The following is a 16,435-nucleotide window of genomic DNA, read 5'->3' as shown; positions in this document are numbered from 1 at the left end:
TTTGTTGCCTCCCAGGTGCCAGGGTCAAGGATGTCTCTGATTGATTGCATGACATTCTGAAGTGGGAGGGTGACCAGCCAGATGTCGTGGTGCACATCGGTACCAATGACATAGCAAGGAAAAGTGAGGAGGTCCTGGACAGTGAGTATAGAGAACTTGGTAGGAAGCTGAAAAGCAGGACCTCAAGGGTGGTAATCTCAGGATTGCTACCTGTGTTAGATGCCAGTGAGGGTAGGAATAGAATGCTCTGGAGGAGGAACAAGTGTAGGGGAAAGGGTTTCAGATTTCAGGATCATTGGGACCTCTTCTGGGGCAGATGGGACCTGTACAAGAGAGACGGGTTACACTTGAACCACAGGGGGACTAATATCCTTTCAGGGAGGTTTGTTAGTGCTATTGGGGAGGCTTTAAACTAGATTTGCAGGGGGATGGGAACCAGAGTGCCAGAGCTGACAGTGTGGCTGGGGTGAAAATAAATGATGTTGAAAGTTTAAGCAAATCTGCTGATAGAAAGGTTGTGAGTGGTGGTAAAAATCTTCTGAGGTGTATATATTTCAATGCTAGGAGTATTGCGGGGAAGGTGGATGAGTTGAGGGCGTGGATTGACACGTGGAATTATGATGTTGTAGCAATTAGTGAAACTTGGCTACAGGAGAGGCAGGACTGGCAGCTTAGTATTCCAGGGTTCCGATGTTTCAGATGTGATCGAGGCAGAGGAATGAAAGGTGGGGGAGTAGCATTGCTCGTTAGGGAAAATATTACAGCAGTGCTCAGGCAGGACAGATTAGAGGGCTTGTCTACCGAGTCCTTATGGGTGGAGCTGAGAAACAGGAAAGGTATGGCCACATTAGTGGGATTGTATTACAGACCACCCAAAAGTCAACGAGACTTGGAAGAGCACATCTGCAGAGGGATAGCAGGCAACTGTAGGAAACATAAAGTTGTGGTGGTAGGGGATTTTAATTTTCCATACATTGATTGGGACTCCCATACTGTTAGGGGTCTAGATGGTTTAGAGTTTGTAAAATGTGTTCAGGAAAGTTTTCTAAATCAATATATAGAGGGACCAACTAGAGGGGATGCAATATTGGATCTCCTGTTAGGTAACGAATTAGGGCAAGTGACAGAAGTCTGTGTAGGGGAGCACTTTGGTTCCAGTGATCATAACACCATTAGTTTCAATTTGATCATGGACAAGGATAGATCTGGTCCTAGGGTTGAGGTTCTGAACTGGAAGAAGGTCAAATTTGAAGAAATGAGAAAGGATCTAAAAAGCGTGGATTAGGACAGGTTGTTCTCTGGCAAAGATGTGATTGGTAGGTGGGAAGCCTTCAAGGGGGAAATTTTGAGAGTGCAGAGTTCGTATGTTCCTGTCAGGATTAAAGGCAAATTGAATAGGAATAAGGAACCTTGGTTCTTAAGGGATATTGCAACTCTGATAAAGAAGAAGAGGGAGTTGTACGAAATGTATAGGAAAAAGGGGATAAATCAGGTGCTTGAGGAGTATAACAAGTGCAAGAAAATACTTAAGAAAGAAATCAGGAGTGCTAAAAGAAGACATGAGGTTTCCTTGGCAGTCAAAGTGAAGGATAATCCAAAGAGCTTTTACAAGTATATTAAGAGCAAAAGGATTGTAAGGGATAAAATTGGTCCTCTTGAAGATCAGAGTGGTCGGCTTTGTGCGGAACCAAAGGAAATGGGGGAGATCTTAAATAGGTTTTTTGCGTCTGTATTTACTAAGGAAGCTGGCATGAAATCTATGGAATTGAGGGAATCAAGTAGTGAGACCATGGAAACTGTACAGATTGAAAAGGAGGAGGTGCTTGCTGTCTTGAGGAAAATTAAAGTGGATAAATCGCCGGGACCTGACAGAGTGTTCCCTCGGACCTTGAAGGAGGCTAGTGTTGAAATTGCGGGGGCCCTGGCAGAAATATTTAAAATGTCGCTGTCTACAGGTGAAGTGCCGGAGGATTGGAGAGTGGCTCATGTTGTTCCGTTGTTTAGAAAAGGATCGAAAAGTAATCCGGGAAATTATAGGCCGGTGAGTTTAACGTCAGTAGTAGGTAAGTTATTGGAGGGAGTACTAAGAGACAGAATCTACAAGCATTTGGATAGACAGGGGCTTATTAGGGAGAGTCAACATGGCTTTGTGCGTGGTAGGTCATGTTTGACCAATCTGTTGGAGTTTTTCGAGGAGGTAACCAGGAAAGTGGATGAAGGGAAGGCAGTAGATATTGTCTACATGAACTTCAGTAAGGCCTTTGACAAGGTCCTGCATGGGAGGTTAGTTAGGAAAATTCAGTCGCTAGGTATACACGGAGAGGTGGTAAATTGGATTAGACATTGGCTCGATGGAAGAAGCCAGAGAGTGGTGGTAGAGAATTGCTTCTCTGAGTGGAGGCCTGTGACTAGTGGTGTGCCACAGGGATCAGTGCTGGGTCCATTGTTATTTGTCATCTATATCAATGATCTGGATGATAATGTGGTAAATTGGATCAGCAAGTTTGCTGATGATACAAAGATTGGAGGTGTAGTAGACAGTGAGGAAGGTTTTCAGAGCCTGCAGAGGGACTTGGACCAGCTGGAAAAATGGGCTGAAAAATGGCAGATGGAGTTTAATACGGACAAGGGTGAGGTATTGCACGTTGGAAGGACAAACCAAGGTAGAACATACAGGGTTAATGGTAAGGCACTGAGGAGTGCAGTGGAACAGAGGGATCTGGGAATACAGATACAAAATTCCTTAAAAGTGTCGTCACAGGTAGATAGGGTCGTAAAGAGAGCTTTTGGTACATTGGCCTTTATTAATCAAAGTATTGAGTATAAGAGCTGGAATGTTATGATGAGGTTGTATAAGGCATTGGTGAGGCCGAATCTGGAGTATTGTGTTCAGTTTTGGTCACCAAATTACAGGAAGGATATAAATAAGGTTGAAAGAGTGCAGAGAAGGTTTACAAGGATGTTGCCGGGACTTGAGAAACTCAGTTACAGAGGAAGGTTGAATAGGTTAGGACTTTATTCCCTGAATGAGGGGAGATTTGATAGAGGTATATAAAATTATGATGGGTATAGATAGAGTGAATGCAAGCAGGCTTTTTCCACTGAGGCAAGGGGAGAAAAAAACCAGAGGACATGGGTTAAGGGTGAGGGGGGAAAAGTTTAAAGGGAACATTGGGGGGGCTTCTTCACACAGAGAGTGGTGGGAGTATGGAATGAGCTGCCAGACGAGGTGGTAAATGCGGGTTCTTTTTTAACATTTAAGAATAAATTGGACAGATACATGGATGGGAGGTGTATGGAAGGATATGGTCCGTGTGCAGGTCAGTGGGACTAGGCAGAAAATGGTTCGGCACAGCCAAGAAGGGCCAAAAGGCCTGTTTCTGTGCTGTAGTTTCTATGGTTCTATGGTTCTAAATAATTACGGGAACCAAAGAGATAACAGATGAACTGAGAATCTTGCATCATTCCTCACGGTGGAAGACACTAGCAGTGTGCCAGTTGTTGAAGGGTGTTAGGGAAGAGAAGTGAATGCAGTTACTATTACAAGAGAGAAGATACTCAAGAAGCTGAAATACCCAAGGGTACACAAGTCACCCGGACCAGATGAACTGCACCCTAGAGTTCTGAAAGAGTAAGGTTGCAGAAGGACTTAGATTAGTTGGTAGTGAGGAAGGCAAATGCACTATTAGTATTCAATTCAAGAAATCTAGAATACAAGAACACGGATGTGATGTTGTGCTTTTACAAGGCACTGGTGAGGCCTCGCCTTGAGTATTATGAACAGTTTTGGGCTCCTCATCTAAGAAAAGATGAGCTGGCATTGGAGAGGGTCCAGAGGAGGTTCACAAGGATGATTCTCGGAATGAAAGGGTTATCATACGAGGAACATTTGATGGCTCTGGGTCTGTACTCGCTGGAATTTACAAGGATGAGGGGAGATCTCATTGAAATTCTTCAAATGTTGAAATGCCTAAACAAAGTAGATGTGGAAAGGATGTTTCTCATGGCGGGGGAGTCCAGGACAAGAATGCACAGCCTCAGGACAGAGGGGCATCCATTTATAGCAGAGATGTGGAGAAATTTTTTTAACCAGAGAGTGGTGAATTTGTGGAGCTTGTTACCACATGCAGCGAGGGAGGCCAGGTCGTTGGGTGCATTTAAGGCGGAGATTCATATTTTTTGATGGACACGGCATTAAAGATTATGGGGAGAAGGCTGGGGAGTGGGGCTGAGGAGGGGAAAGAAGGATCAGCCATGATTGAATGGCAGAGCAGATTTGATGGGCCAAGCAGCCTAATTCTGCTCTTATGTCATAGGTTAATCCAGAGATGATTTGAGATGTTTTGCATCGCAGGTGATCCTATACTGTTGCAAACGGCCAACGGCTCACAAGGACTCATCCACAAGAGATCCAAACCACCCTCACCACTCAGCTGCTGGGCAGCCGTGACAATTCATGCCAGATAATTTAAACATGGCACAGACAGTATGGATTTACAATGGAACAGAGTAGAAGAGGGGCTTGAACAAGGACCTAATTTAATAACTCTCCATTGAGTAATAAATCACCTTGTTTGCAAATACCTCCATAGCCTTGTCTACTCTCTCAATTTCTACAACCTTTCGATCTTTTCAAGTATTTTACACTCTGCCAATCCTAGCCCTTTCATCATCTCTGATTTGTTGTCTTGCCTTGGGTACAACTGAAGCAGAGGTTGATATGTTCTTGATTAGTAAGGGTGTCAAAGGTTACAGGCAGCAGGCAGGAGAATAGGGTTGAGAGGGAATATTAAATTAGGAGTGACCAAACAGAGCAGACTCATCAGACCGAATCCTCTGAATCTGCTTCCATAGTCAAGATCTCAAATTCTGGAATTTTTCAAAACATTTTCCTTCTTGGCTAAAGCCACCTCTGTTCCCAGGCATCTGCCCCAACAGCTCCTCTTCATCAGATTTTATTCAATAATGGGAAGGTGTTACATACCTCATGGATATCTTGTGACTGTCTTGTGAGGATGATGTAATGGTCTTTTGGAGGTCACCTGATATAATTTTCCCGCCGATGTGAGGTCACGTGATGACATGTTCACCACGGGTATAAAAGCAGACCCCTGGGGTGACGCAGTTAGTTTTTCCAATTAGAACGTTAGTCAGATACTCCGCTCCGCTGCGTATTCGCCTTATGATGCAGTTTTGATTTAAAACAGAGTTTTACATTCTGTTGTAAGGTACAAAAGTGCTGTACCGGCAGTTTAACCAATTTCTGCCAAGTTTGTTGATGTATCTTTTCAGTAGTATTGGAGAGTGAAGACTTGAACCTGAAGGAGTCATTCGACGGTTGAAAAGGATCAACCGTCATTGAATTCGTTCAAGAAAGAGTGATCAGAATGAGATAGTCTCTGCTAAAAGTGGCAGAAGAGGCTGTGCAGGATCTAGTATCAAAAGGTAAAGGTCAGTACCTTTAAACTGTTTTATTTCCGTCGTCGTGAATCCTGCAGACAAGGCAGGATCCAGCTGGGATTGGCGTGACGTCGTGTCTTCGAGGAATTCTTTACTTCAGGAAAGTCTCTCCTAATTGACTGTATTAATCTCTTGGACTTTCGAATTTACCATTCTAAGTACTGTGTTTGAATTTACCACTTTAAGAACTGTTTTGGCATTTATCGCTTTAAGAACTAGTACTGAGTGGCGGTTTGTTAAATGGCCGCATAGCAGTTTACTTCCGGTTAAGATTTTCGTTTGTTTATTTTATTATGTATTCAGCAGAGTTTAATAAATGTTCGATTGTCTTTATAAAACTTGACTCAATTCAGTTCTATTTTCATTGTTGCCAGTCACGTGATATAAAGCAAGCCACGTTCCTCTATTCAAAAAGATGTTGTGATCCTACTTTTCTTCAACTCCATCTTTACTGATCAAAAATTTAATCAGATTTATAATAAATGATTCAGTATGGAGGAAGAGCTCAAAGCTTCACGCACAATTGGATCTTGCTTTTCATCCTGATTGGTACATCCCCTGAACTCTGACTCGCCAAAAGCAGCAATAACTTCTGTCTTTACTATCTTCAAAACTTCAATAAATCACCTCTTAAATCTTCTGAATTCCAAAGAACAGCTTGGAACTTATCCATTGAGCGTGGTATCAAACTTGTAAGTCTACCTTGAACTCTACAAGTAGTCTACATTACTGCCTTCTAAGGTGACACATGCAGAATTGCTCACAGTTCTCCAGGTGCTATATGAAAGGCTACATACAGGTATTGCACAACTTTGTTGTTCTTGTACATCATTCCATTACATACAAAGTCCGGAATTACATATATCTAACTATTTTCTAAACCCATCTTGACATTTTAATGCCCTATCTATTCAAACTTTCTTCCTGGCATTTCACTAGTATATATTCTGTCCCTTTTTGCCCAATGTTCCTATCAACAAGCTTGGACTGCTAAATATTACTGACATTATATAATTGTGAGTACGGTAATATTGTTTATTAACCTTCCTATCAGGAATGAAAGATTATTACAGCCAAAAAGAGAAAAAGACATTACCAAAATGCAAGATGTGATTTACAAATATTATTTAAACAGGCAAATGTAGCAAGTTAACATCCATCAAATTAATTAAACCAAGAAATGAAAAACATCGAGAAGCTTGCAATGCGAATAGATATTGTACAGAATAATGAAATTTAAAACTGCGAAATGCAATGCCCATAATTTCTTTTCGATTTTAAAAACTGATCTGAATCCTAGTGATTTTTGTCCATGTGGGAAAACTTAATACATCAGCTTGAAATAGTATTTCTACATTATATCCAACCACCAGGGCCACAGAACTTCAACAAGCTGAATGACCTTTTTCACAGAATATTCTTTTTGCTAAACAATTGAAGGCAGTCTTTACAAAGATAACAAATACAGGCAGAGGACTGAAGTCACAATGCAATTTCTCAGGTTTGTGGTTACTGCCATACAGTTAATGGTCTAGCACTAGCACTGGTCTTGAAGTAACTTTACTAAGAGAACTTGGGAGGAGAAAAGGACAGAAGTGATTTCAGCAACTACTGTTAACAACATGAAATGTATCCTGCTCTAAATGCTTAAGAGATTCACTACATATTTTCTTCCAGTTTCGACAGAAACCGGTTAGGCATTTAATCTTTTGTACTGATACCACCCAAGTATCAGAAATGTGTCACTCCCTGAACTTTCCCAAATATACACATATATAGCATTTAATACCATCATTCCCACAATCCTGATTGAAAAGTTGCAGAACCTGGGCCCCTGTACTTTCCTCTGCAATTGAATCCTCAACTTCCTAACCAGAAGCCACAATGTACGGATTGGTACCTTCTCACTGACGATCAACACTGGCACACTTCAGGGGTGGTTGCTGAGTCCACTGCTCTACTCTCTATATACACGACTGTGTGGCTAGGCATAGCTCAAATACCATCTATAAATTTGCTGACGATACAACCATTGTTGGTAGAATCTCAGATGGAAACGAGAGGGCGTACAGGAGCGAGATATACCAACTAGTGGAGTGGTGTCACAGCAACAACCTTGCACTCAATGTCAGTAAGACAAAAGAGCTGATTGTGGACTTCAGGAAGGGTAAGTCAAAGGAACACATACCAATCCTTATAGAGGGATCAGAAGTGGAGAGAATGAGCAGCTTCAAGTTCCTGGGTGTCAAGATCTCTGAGGAGTTAACCTGGTCCCAACATATCGATGCAGTTATAAAGAAGGCAAGACAGTGGCTGTGCTTCATTTGCAGTCTGAAGAGATTTGTATGTCAACAAGTACACTTAAATTCCTATAGATGAACCGTGGAGAACATTCTGACAGGCTGCATCACTATCTGGTATGGGTGGGGGGGGAAGAAGAGAAACTGCACAGGATCGAAAGAAGCTGCACAGGGTTGTAAATCTAGTCAGCTCCATCTTGGGTACTATCCTACAAAGTAACCAGGACATTTTCAGGGAGCAGTGTCTCAGAAAGGCTGCGTCCATTATTAAGGACATCCAGCACCCAGGGCAAGCCCTTTTCTCACTGTTACCATCAGGTAGGAGGTATAGGAAGTCTTAAGACACACTCAGCGATTCAGTAACAGCCTCTTCCCCTCCGCAATCCAATTCCTAAATGGACATTGAATCCTTGGGCACTACCTCACTTTATTTTAATATACAATATTTTTGCACGATTCTTAATCTATTCAATATAGGTATACTGTAATTGATTTATTGCTATTTTTATTTTTTTCTTCTATATTATGTATTGCATTGAACTGTTGCTAGGTTAACAAATTTTACGTCACATGCCAGTGATAATAAACCTGATTCTGATACAATTTCCAAGGAGAACAAAACAATTCTTACTCACTTGTAGGTAATGGATTTGGTTTGTCATCAGGTGACCCAGGCTGCAGATTAAACTTGTTCTTCCAGCCTTTAATCTTGGTGAGGTCATTTGTTTTTCCTGTCCGGGAAATAAAGGGAATCCCGGTTTCTGCAAGTAATACATTCACAAGGTATGTAAACTTAAGGGAAAGTCACAAATTTAGCACGTATGGAGAGGTTACATGGATGTTGCATTTAGAACTCCCAGTACCAGTATCAGTTGACTAAAGCAGAAGTGTGTGTGACCAGTGTAAAAATTAGCAGTTTCAAATAGCAAAAAATATTTGTGGTTTTCAGGGCACACAATTCTCAGATATATTGAGAGGTTATTTGCTTGCAGATAACTTTATTAATGATCACTTACATAACTCTCAAAGATTAAGGAGGCCTTAATCAATGGAAACCCTACTTATATTGAGGCCAAGTCACGAATGGAATTAAAACATTTATCATCAAAGTTCACCGATGTTTGGGGGCCATAGTTATAAGGTGCTTGGAAGGAAGTACAGAAGGGATGTCAGGGATAAGTTCTCAGACAGAGTGGTGGGTACACGGAATGCACTGCCAGCAACGGTGGTAGAGGTGGATACAATAGAATCTTTTAAGAGACTCTTGTATAGGTAGGTGGACCTTAGAAAAATAAAAGGGCTATGCAGTAGGATAATCCTAGCTAATTTCTCGAGTAGGTTACATGGTCTGCACAACATTGTGGACCAAAGGGCCTATAATGTGCTGTAGATTTCTCTGTTCTGTTTATTTTTCTCTTTTTCTTCCTTTCCTCAAAATATTAGCAGCAGAAGCATTTAAACTATGGATTCAGCTAAACTGACCAGTAGATATTGGGCAAAGGTTCTTTGACCTAAAATATAGCTGCTGCTACGTGTACGGATGCAGCCTGATCTGCTCAGTCTTTCTATCGTTTTGTTTTTTTTTCCTACATTAGAACAAATTTTCCACCAGATGCCAGGATATACCAGTGCTTCCCTGATTGGCAGTGCTGGGAGTCTAAATCAGCAAAAGAATTTTCCATCCTGGCACATGCTCACATCTGATTCTGAATGACTCCTTGTGGAAAAAGAAAATTATTTTTGACAGATGTCTCAAGTGTTTCCGCTAGGACAAGCGTCTTTGTATGTGTACCAGATTCAACTTGCTACATCACCAGCAGTCTTCGTTCAACTGAATAGCAGAAATAATTTTGATTCTATGTATTTAAGGTAGCATTGATTTGCTCTGATTTTTTTTAAAATGTAGGTGTGCTTTTAAACTTCTTTAACATAAAAAATTTAATACAGCGCTGATGGACTATCTGGCGATTTTGTCTTCTCTCGTGGAGTCAAACAATGTTATATCAACACTTGGTGCTAAATATAAATATATAATATTAACAAAATCCTCCAAGTTTCCATAAGATGCACCCAATTAGCCTATGAAGTTAATGCTTTATGCCTAGAATCCTATATTGTCAGATGATTCACTCTCTAGACATCGCCAAACTAATGTTTACAATTCAGCTGCCAAATTCACACAGGCAATGCAAGAATGGAATTGTTACCCTTTCCAGCAATACTTCCTCTTACAACACCAAAACCTTGGCTGCACTAACTGGATTATCCAAGAACACATCAGGCGGAATGCTTTACTTACCTCGAATCGTATGTGTCTCAGATCCAGTAATAGAAGAATAACTCGATTCAACATTCTGCTCGGAACTGGGAACAGAATGCTCATGGGTCAAAGCTGGTCCCAAATGTTTCAAGTTTAACCATTCGGTGGGGTGAAGGTCACTTAGCTTTACGCCAGCTGGAAAAAAAAGAGCAAACATAAGCACAATTATTTCAAAGATTTGAATTATGGTTATGATTAAAAGACCAGGGATTATTAACATGGAGTATCACTGTGGGAGTACTACACAGTATAAGCAGTGAGCAATATGCACCGACTTTCTGACTCAGGTCACAGCACTAAAGCGAGGAATAAGGAATAACATGAGACAGATTTGCTCACTTTTGAGGCGTACTACTGCACACTTTGCCAGAGAGCACAAGTGGTTTAAGCAAATACATAAATTGGGTGGAGTGGTGAAAAGTGCTAAGCTGTTGTTATAAGAACAGTATCATTCTCTAAGTCCCTCATTGTCTCATAACTCACTGTATTTTGTTATATAATCCCAGCCATCAGGCTCTTGAACCAGTGGGGTTAACTTCACTCTTCATCTCATGTTCTCAATAGTTATTGCTTATTTATTTATTATTTCTTTTGTATATGCAGTTTGTTGTCTTTTGCACATTGGTTGTTGGCCCATCCTTTTGGGTCTGGTCAAACATTGATTCTATTGTGTTTCTTTTATTTATTGAGTATACCTGCAAGAAAATGAATCTCAGGGTTGTATATGGAGACAATAGGCAGGTAGATTGGGAAAATCAGGTTGGTGCAGGATTCCAAGAGAGGGAATTTCTAGAATGTCTACATAATGGCTTTTTAGACTAGCTCGCAGTTGAGCCCACTATGGGATAAGGTGTTCTGGACTGGAGTTGTGCAGTGAAATGGAATTGATAAGAGAGCTTCAGGTAAAAAAAAACCTTAATGGAAAGTGATCATATGATCAAATTCACCCTGAAATTTGAGAAGGAGAATCTCAAGTCAGATGTATCAGTATTACAGTGGGGTAAAATAAATTACAGAGGTATGACAGAGGAGTTGGCCAGAATTGATTGGAAAAGAACACTGGCAGGGATGACAGCAAAACTGCAATGGCTGCAACTTCTGGAAGCAATTCAAAAGGCACAGGTATGTACCTTCCAAAGAGGAAGTAGTATTTTAAAGGCAAGATGACACAACCATGGCTAACAAGGGAAGTCAAAGCCAACATAAAAGCCAGAGAGAGATGCCATATAATAAGAGCAAAAATTGGTGATAAATTAAGATGATTGGGAAATGATGGACAAACTGAATAAGTATTTTGCATCAGTGTTCACTGTGGAAGACACTAGTAGTATGGTCGAAATTCCAGGTGTCGGGGGCATGAAGTGTGTGAAGTTACCATAACTAGGGAGGAGGTTCTTAGGAAACTGAAAGGTCTGAAGTTAGATAAGTCATCTGGACCAGATGGTGTACACGCAAGTTCTGAAAGAGGTGGCTGAAGAGATCATGGAGGCATTAGTCATGATTTTCAAGAATCACTAGATTCAGGAGACCGGAGATTTGCAAATGTCATTCCACTTTTCACAAAGGGAGGGAGGCAGAAGAAAGGAAATTATAGGCCAGTTAGTCTGACCACAGTGGTTGGGAAGATGTTGGAGTCCTTATTTCAGGACGTGGTTTCGGGGTACTTGGGAGGCAAATGATAAAACAGGCCGTATTCAGTGTGGTTTTCTCAAGGAAAATTCTTGCCCGACAAATCTGCTGGAATTCTTTGAAGAAATAGCAAGCAGGATAGACATAGAAGAGTCGGTTGATGTTGTGTACTTGGATTTTCAGAAGGCCCACACACACAGGAGTACTGCGCAGATGCAACAGGAGCATTCCTGCACATGTCCAACAAAGAGCTTTTAAAAACCCAGTCTCTATAAAAGAGAGTTACCAGCTAGCGAAGCAGTCATCATGGAAGTGGTCATCATTGGAATAGTCTTGAATCAGAGTAGTAAGGTTTTGGCTCAAATGGAGCCTCAGCGAGAATAGGCGGAGGTTAGGTAACACACATCAAAGTTGCTGGTGAGCGCAGCAGGCCAGGCAGCATCTCTAGGAAGAGGTACAGTCGACGTTTCAGGCCGAGACCCTTCGTCAGGACTACCTGAAGGAAGATGCTGCCTGGCCTGCTGCGCTCACCAGCAACTTTGATGTGTGCTGCTTGAATTTCCAGCATCTGCAGAATTCCTGTTGTTGGAGGTTAGGTAAGTTCTTTCCTTATTTCTTATTCATTTCGAGAGAGAATGGGGGTATGTCTATAGACACAGTGTTCTGTTCTGATGTGGAATGATGACAGACGTAGGATTTCCAGGAGACTTCCAGCTTCCTCAATGGCCACATTATTCAAGAAAGGGAGTAGGGATAGCCCAGGAAATTTTAAACCAGTGAGTCTTATTTCAGTGGTTGGTAAGCTGATGGAGAAGATCCTGAGGCAGGATTTATGAACATTTGGAGAGGCATAATATGATTAGGAGTAGTCAGCACAGCTTTGTCAAAGGCATGTTGTGCCTTACGAGCCTGATTGAATTTTTTTTTTGAGGATGTGATTAATCACAGTGACGAAGGTAGAGCCGTAGATGTAGTGTATATGGATTTTAGTAAGGCATTCGATAAGGTATCCCGTGCAAGGCTTATTGAGAAAGTAAAGAGGCATGCGATCCAAGGGAACATTGCTTTGTGGATATAGAAATGCATACCCACAGAAAGCAAAGAACAGTTGTAGATGGGTTGTATTCTGCATGGAGGCCAGTGACCAGTGACCAGTGGTATGCATCAGGGATGTGTTCTGCAACCCCTACTCTTTGTGATTTTCATAAATGACCTGGATGAGGAAGTGGAGGGATGTGTTAGTAAATTTAATGATGACACAGAGATTGGGGGTGTTGTGGATAGTGTGGATGGCTGTCAGAGGTTACAGCGGAACGTTGATAGGATGCAAAACTGGGCTGAGAAGTGGCACGTGGAGTTCAACCCAAATAAGTTTGAGGTGGTTCATTTTGGTAGTTCAAATATGATGGCAGAATATAGCATTAATGGTAAGACTCCTGTCAGTGTGGAGGATCAGAGGGATCTTGGGGTCCGAGTCCATGGGACACTCAAAGCTGCTACGGAGGTTGACTCTGTGGTTAAAAAGGCATATGGTGCATTGGCCTTCATTAATCGTGGGATTGAGTTTAAGAGCCGAGAGGTAATGTTGCAGCTATATAGGATCCTGGTCAGACCCCACTTGGAGTACTGTGCTCAGTTCTGGTCGCCTCACTACAGGAAGGATGTGGAAACCATAGAAAGGGTGCAGAGGAGATTTACAAGGATGTTGCCTGGATTGGGGAGCATGCCTTATGAGGACAGGCTGAATGAACTCGGCCTTTTCTCCTTGGAGTGATGGAGGATGAGAGGTGACCTGATAGAGGTATACAAAATAACGAGAGGCATTGATCATGTGGCTAGTCACAGGCTTTTCCCCTGGGCTGAAATAGCTAGCACGAGAGGGCATAATTTTAAGGTACTTGGAAGTAGGTACAGAGGAGGTGTCAGGGACAAGTTGTTTTTTTAAAAAAAAACGCAGAGTGGTGAATGCATGGTATGGGCTGCCAGCAGCAGAGCCGGAAACAATCGGTTCTTTTAAGCGATTCCTGGATGAATACATGGAGCTTAGAAAAATAGAGGGCTATGGGTAAGCCTAGGTAGTTTTAAGGTAAGGACATGTTTGGCACAGCTTTGTGAGCCAAAGGCCTGTATTGTGCTGTAGGTTTTCTATGTTTCTATGTCTATCTGTGCTAGGTGCATCGAGATACAGCTCCTTAGAGACCATGTTAGGGAACCCGAGCTGCAGCTCGATGACCTTTGGCTTGTTAGGGAGAGTGAAGCAGTGATAGACAGGAGCTACAGGGAGGTAGTCATCCCAAGGCTACAGGAGACAGATAAATGGGTGACTGTCAGGTGAGGGAAGGGAGAACTTCAGATAGTGGCGAGCACCACTGTGGCCATCCCCTTCAACAATAAATACCCCATTTTGAGTATAGTTAAGGGGTAAAATGAGCTACCTGGGGGAAGAAACAGCGGCTGTGCGCCTGGCATTGAAACTGCCTGTGGCTCAGAAGGGTAGGGAACTAAACAGGATGGTAGCAGTAATTGGGGACTCTATAGTCAAGGGGACAGACAGGTGATACTATGGATGCAAAATGGCAGGAGATGGGAACGAGTATGATACAGCTGAGGATCAGCCAGGCTTACAAGTAGATGATGGGTGTAACATGAATGTAAGGAAGGACAAGGCAATGATTGGGTACAAATGCAGACAGAGCAAACAGTTAAATTATACCACAAAGGCAAAATTCAAAAGGGCAAAGAATGCAGGACTGAAGGTAATGTATTTAAATGTGCATAGCATTCAGTATAAGGTGGACAAATTCGTGGCACAATTCGAGACTGGTTGATATGACATTGTGAGCATCACCAAGTCTTGAGTCGTGGCTGAAAGAAGTTGAGAGTTGGGAGCTTAACATCAAAAGATGATTCCTTTGTATTGAAGGGACAGGTAGGAAGGCAAAGACGGTGGTGTGGCTCTGTTGGCAGGAGATGGAATTACATCTTTAGAAAGAAGTGACATAGGGTCAGAGAATATTGAATCTTTGTGGGTAGAGTTAAGAAATTGCAAGGGGTTAAAAAAAAACATTATGGGAATCATATATAGGCCTCCAAATAGTCAAGATGTGGGGTTGAGATTGCCGAGGGAGCTGGAAAAAGCATGTAGTAAGGGTAATTAAACAATTGTAATGGGGGACTTCAATATGCAAGCGGATTAGGAAAATCAGGGTGTTAAGTAATAACCCAGAACTTAGTAGGGAGTTTAATGTAAATGAACCCTTTTAAGGAGGCAGTGATCATAATATGATTGAATTCATACTGCAATTTGGAACAGAGACATTTATCAGTGTCGCAATGGAATAAACTGAATTAGAGGCATGAGAGAGGAGCTTACCCAGGTGGATTGGACGAGGATACTGGCAGAGAAAGCAGAGATGACTGAAGTTTCTGGGAACAGTTCACAAGCCACAGGATCAACATTCACCACAGAGGAAGAAGTTCTCAAATGGCAGGGATAGGCAACTGTGGCTGACAAAGGAAGTTAAGGACTGCATAAAAGCCAAAAAATGGGCATACAAAGCAGCAAAAATGAGTGGGAAGTTGGATGACTGGGAAGCTTTTAAAATCCAACAAAAGGCAACTAAAAAAAGCTATAAGGGGAAAGATAAAATTAGAGGGCAGACTAACCAATAATATAAAGCAGGATACCAAAAGTTTTTTTCAATTATATAAAGAGTAAAAGGGAAGTGAGAGTTGATATTAGACCACTGGAAAATGATACTGGTAAAGCATTAATGGGGGACAAAGATATGGCTTAATGGATACTTTACATCTGTCTTCACTGTGAAAGATACTAGCAGTGTACCAAAGGTCCTTGAGTGTCAGGGAGCAGGAGTGAGTGCCATTGTTATTACAAAGGAAAAGGTGCTTGGCAATCTCAAAGGTCTTAAGGTGGATGAGTCACTTGGGCCAGCTGGACTGCATCAGAGTCCTGAGAGAAATTGCAGAAGAGAAAACAGATGCATTGGTTATGATCTTTCAAGAATCACTTGATTCTGACAAGGTCCCGGAGGACTGGAAGATTGCAAATGTCACTCCAATTTTCAAGAAGGGAGGAAGGCAAAAGAAACAAAATTATAGGCTAGTTAGCCTAACCTCAGTGGAAAGGAAAGTGTTGTTCGAGTCTATTATTAAGGACGAGGTTTCAAGGTACTAGGAGACTAATGATAAAATAAATCAAAGTCAGTATGGTTTCTGTAAAGGGAAGTCTTGCCTGACTAATCTGTTAGAATTCTTTGAGTAAGTAACAAGCAGGGTGGACAAAGGAGAGGCAGTGGACATCATTTACTTGGATTTTCAGAAGGCATTTGATCAGGTGCAACACATGAGACTGCTAGACAGATACTGGCATGGATAGAGGAATAGTTGACAGGCAGGAGGCAGCAAGTGGGAATAAAAGGGCCTTTTCTGGTTGGCTGCTTGTGAATAGTGGTGTTCCTTAGGGGGTCAGTATTGCTTGTCAATGATTTAGATCATGTAATTGATGGCTTTGTGGCAAAGTTTGCGGATGACACGAAGATAGATAGGTAGTGCTGAGGAAGTAGTGTGATTGCAGCAGGACTTAAGACAAATTGGAAGAATGGGCAAAAAAGTGACAGACGGAATGGTAATGCATTTTGGTAAAAGGAACAATAGTGCAGATTATTATCTAACTGGGGAGAAGGTTCAAACATCAGAGGTGCAGAGG

At 41.8% G+C, this 16,435-nt stretch overlaps 1 protein-coding gene across 5 annotated transcripts in view; it reads right to left on the bottom strand.

Moving 5' to 3' along the window:
• The window catches only part of LOC140203750 (uncharacterized), a 120,203-nt gene that overhangs the window by 86,482 nt on the left and 17,286 nt on the right, over positions 1–16,435 (bottom strand). For 4 of the 5 annotated variants that reach the window (XM_072269794.1, XM_072269795.1, XM_072269798.1 and 1 more), the window contains exons 5-6: positions 10,060–10,215; positions 8,396–8,521 (exon numbers count right to left, since the gene is read on the bottom strand). In XM_072269794.1, coding sequence (XP_072125895.1) covers positions 8,396–8,521; positions 10,060–10,215 — 282 coding nt within the window. The remainder of the gene's footprint in view (positions 1–8,395; positions 8,522–10,059; positions 10,216–16,435) is intronic. The other variant, XM_072269796.1, reaches the window with a different exon arrangement.

This window comes from Mobula birostris, chromosome 10, assembly GCF_030028105.1.
Source record: "Mobula birostris isolate sMobBir1 chromosome 10, sMobBir1.hap1, whole genome shotgun sequence".
NCBI classification, from domain to species: domain Eukaryota; kingdom Metazoa; phylum Chordata; class Chondrichthyes; order Myliobatiformes; family Myliobatidae; genus Mobula; species Mobula birostris.
Note: the sequence above shows the minus strand (reverse complement) of the source record. Positions and strands in the feature narration are given on the sequence as shown.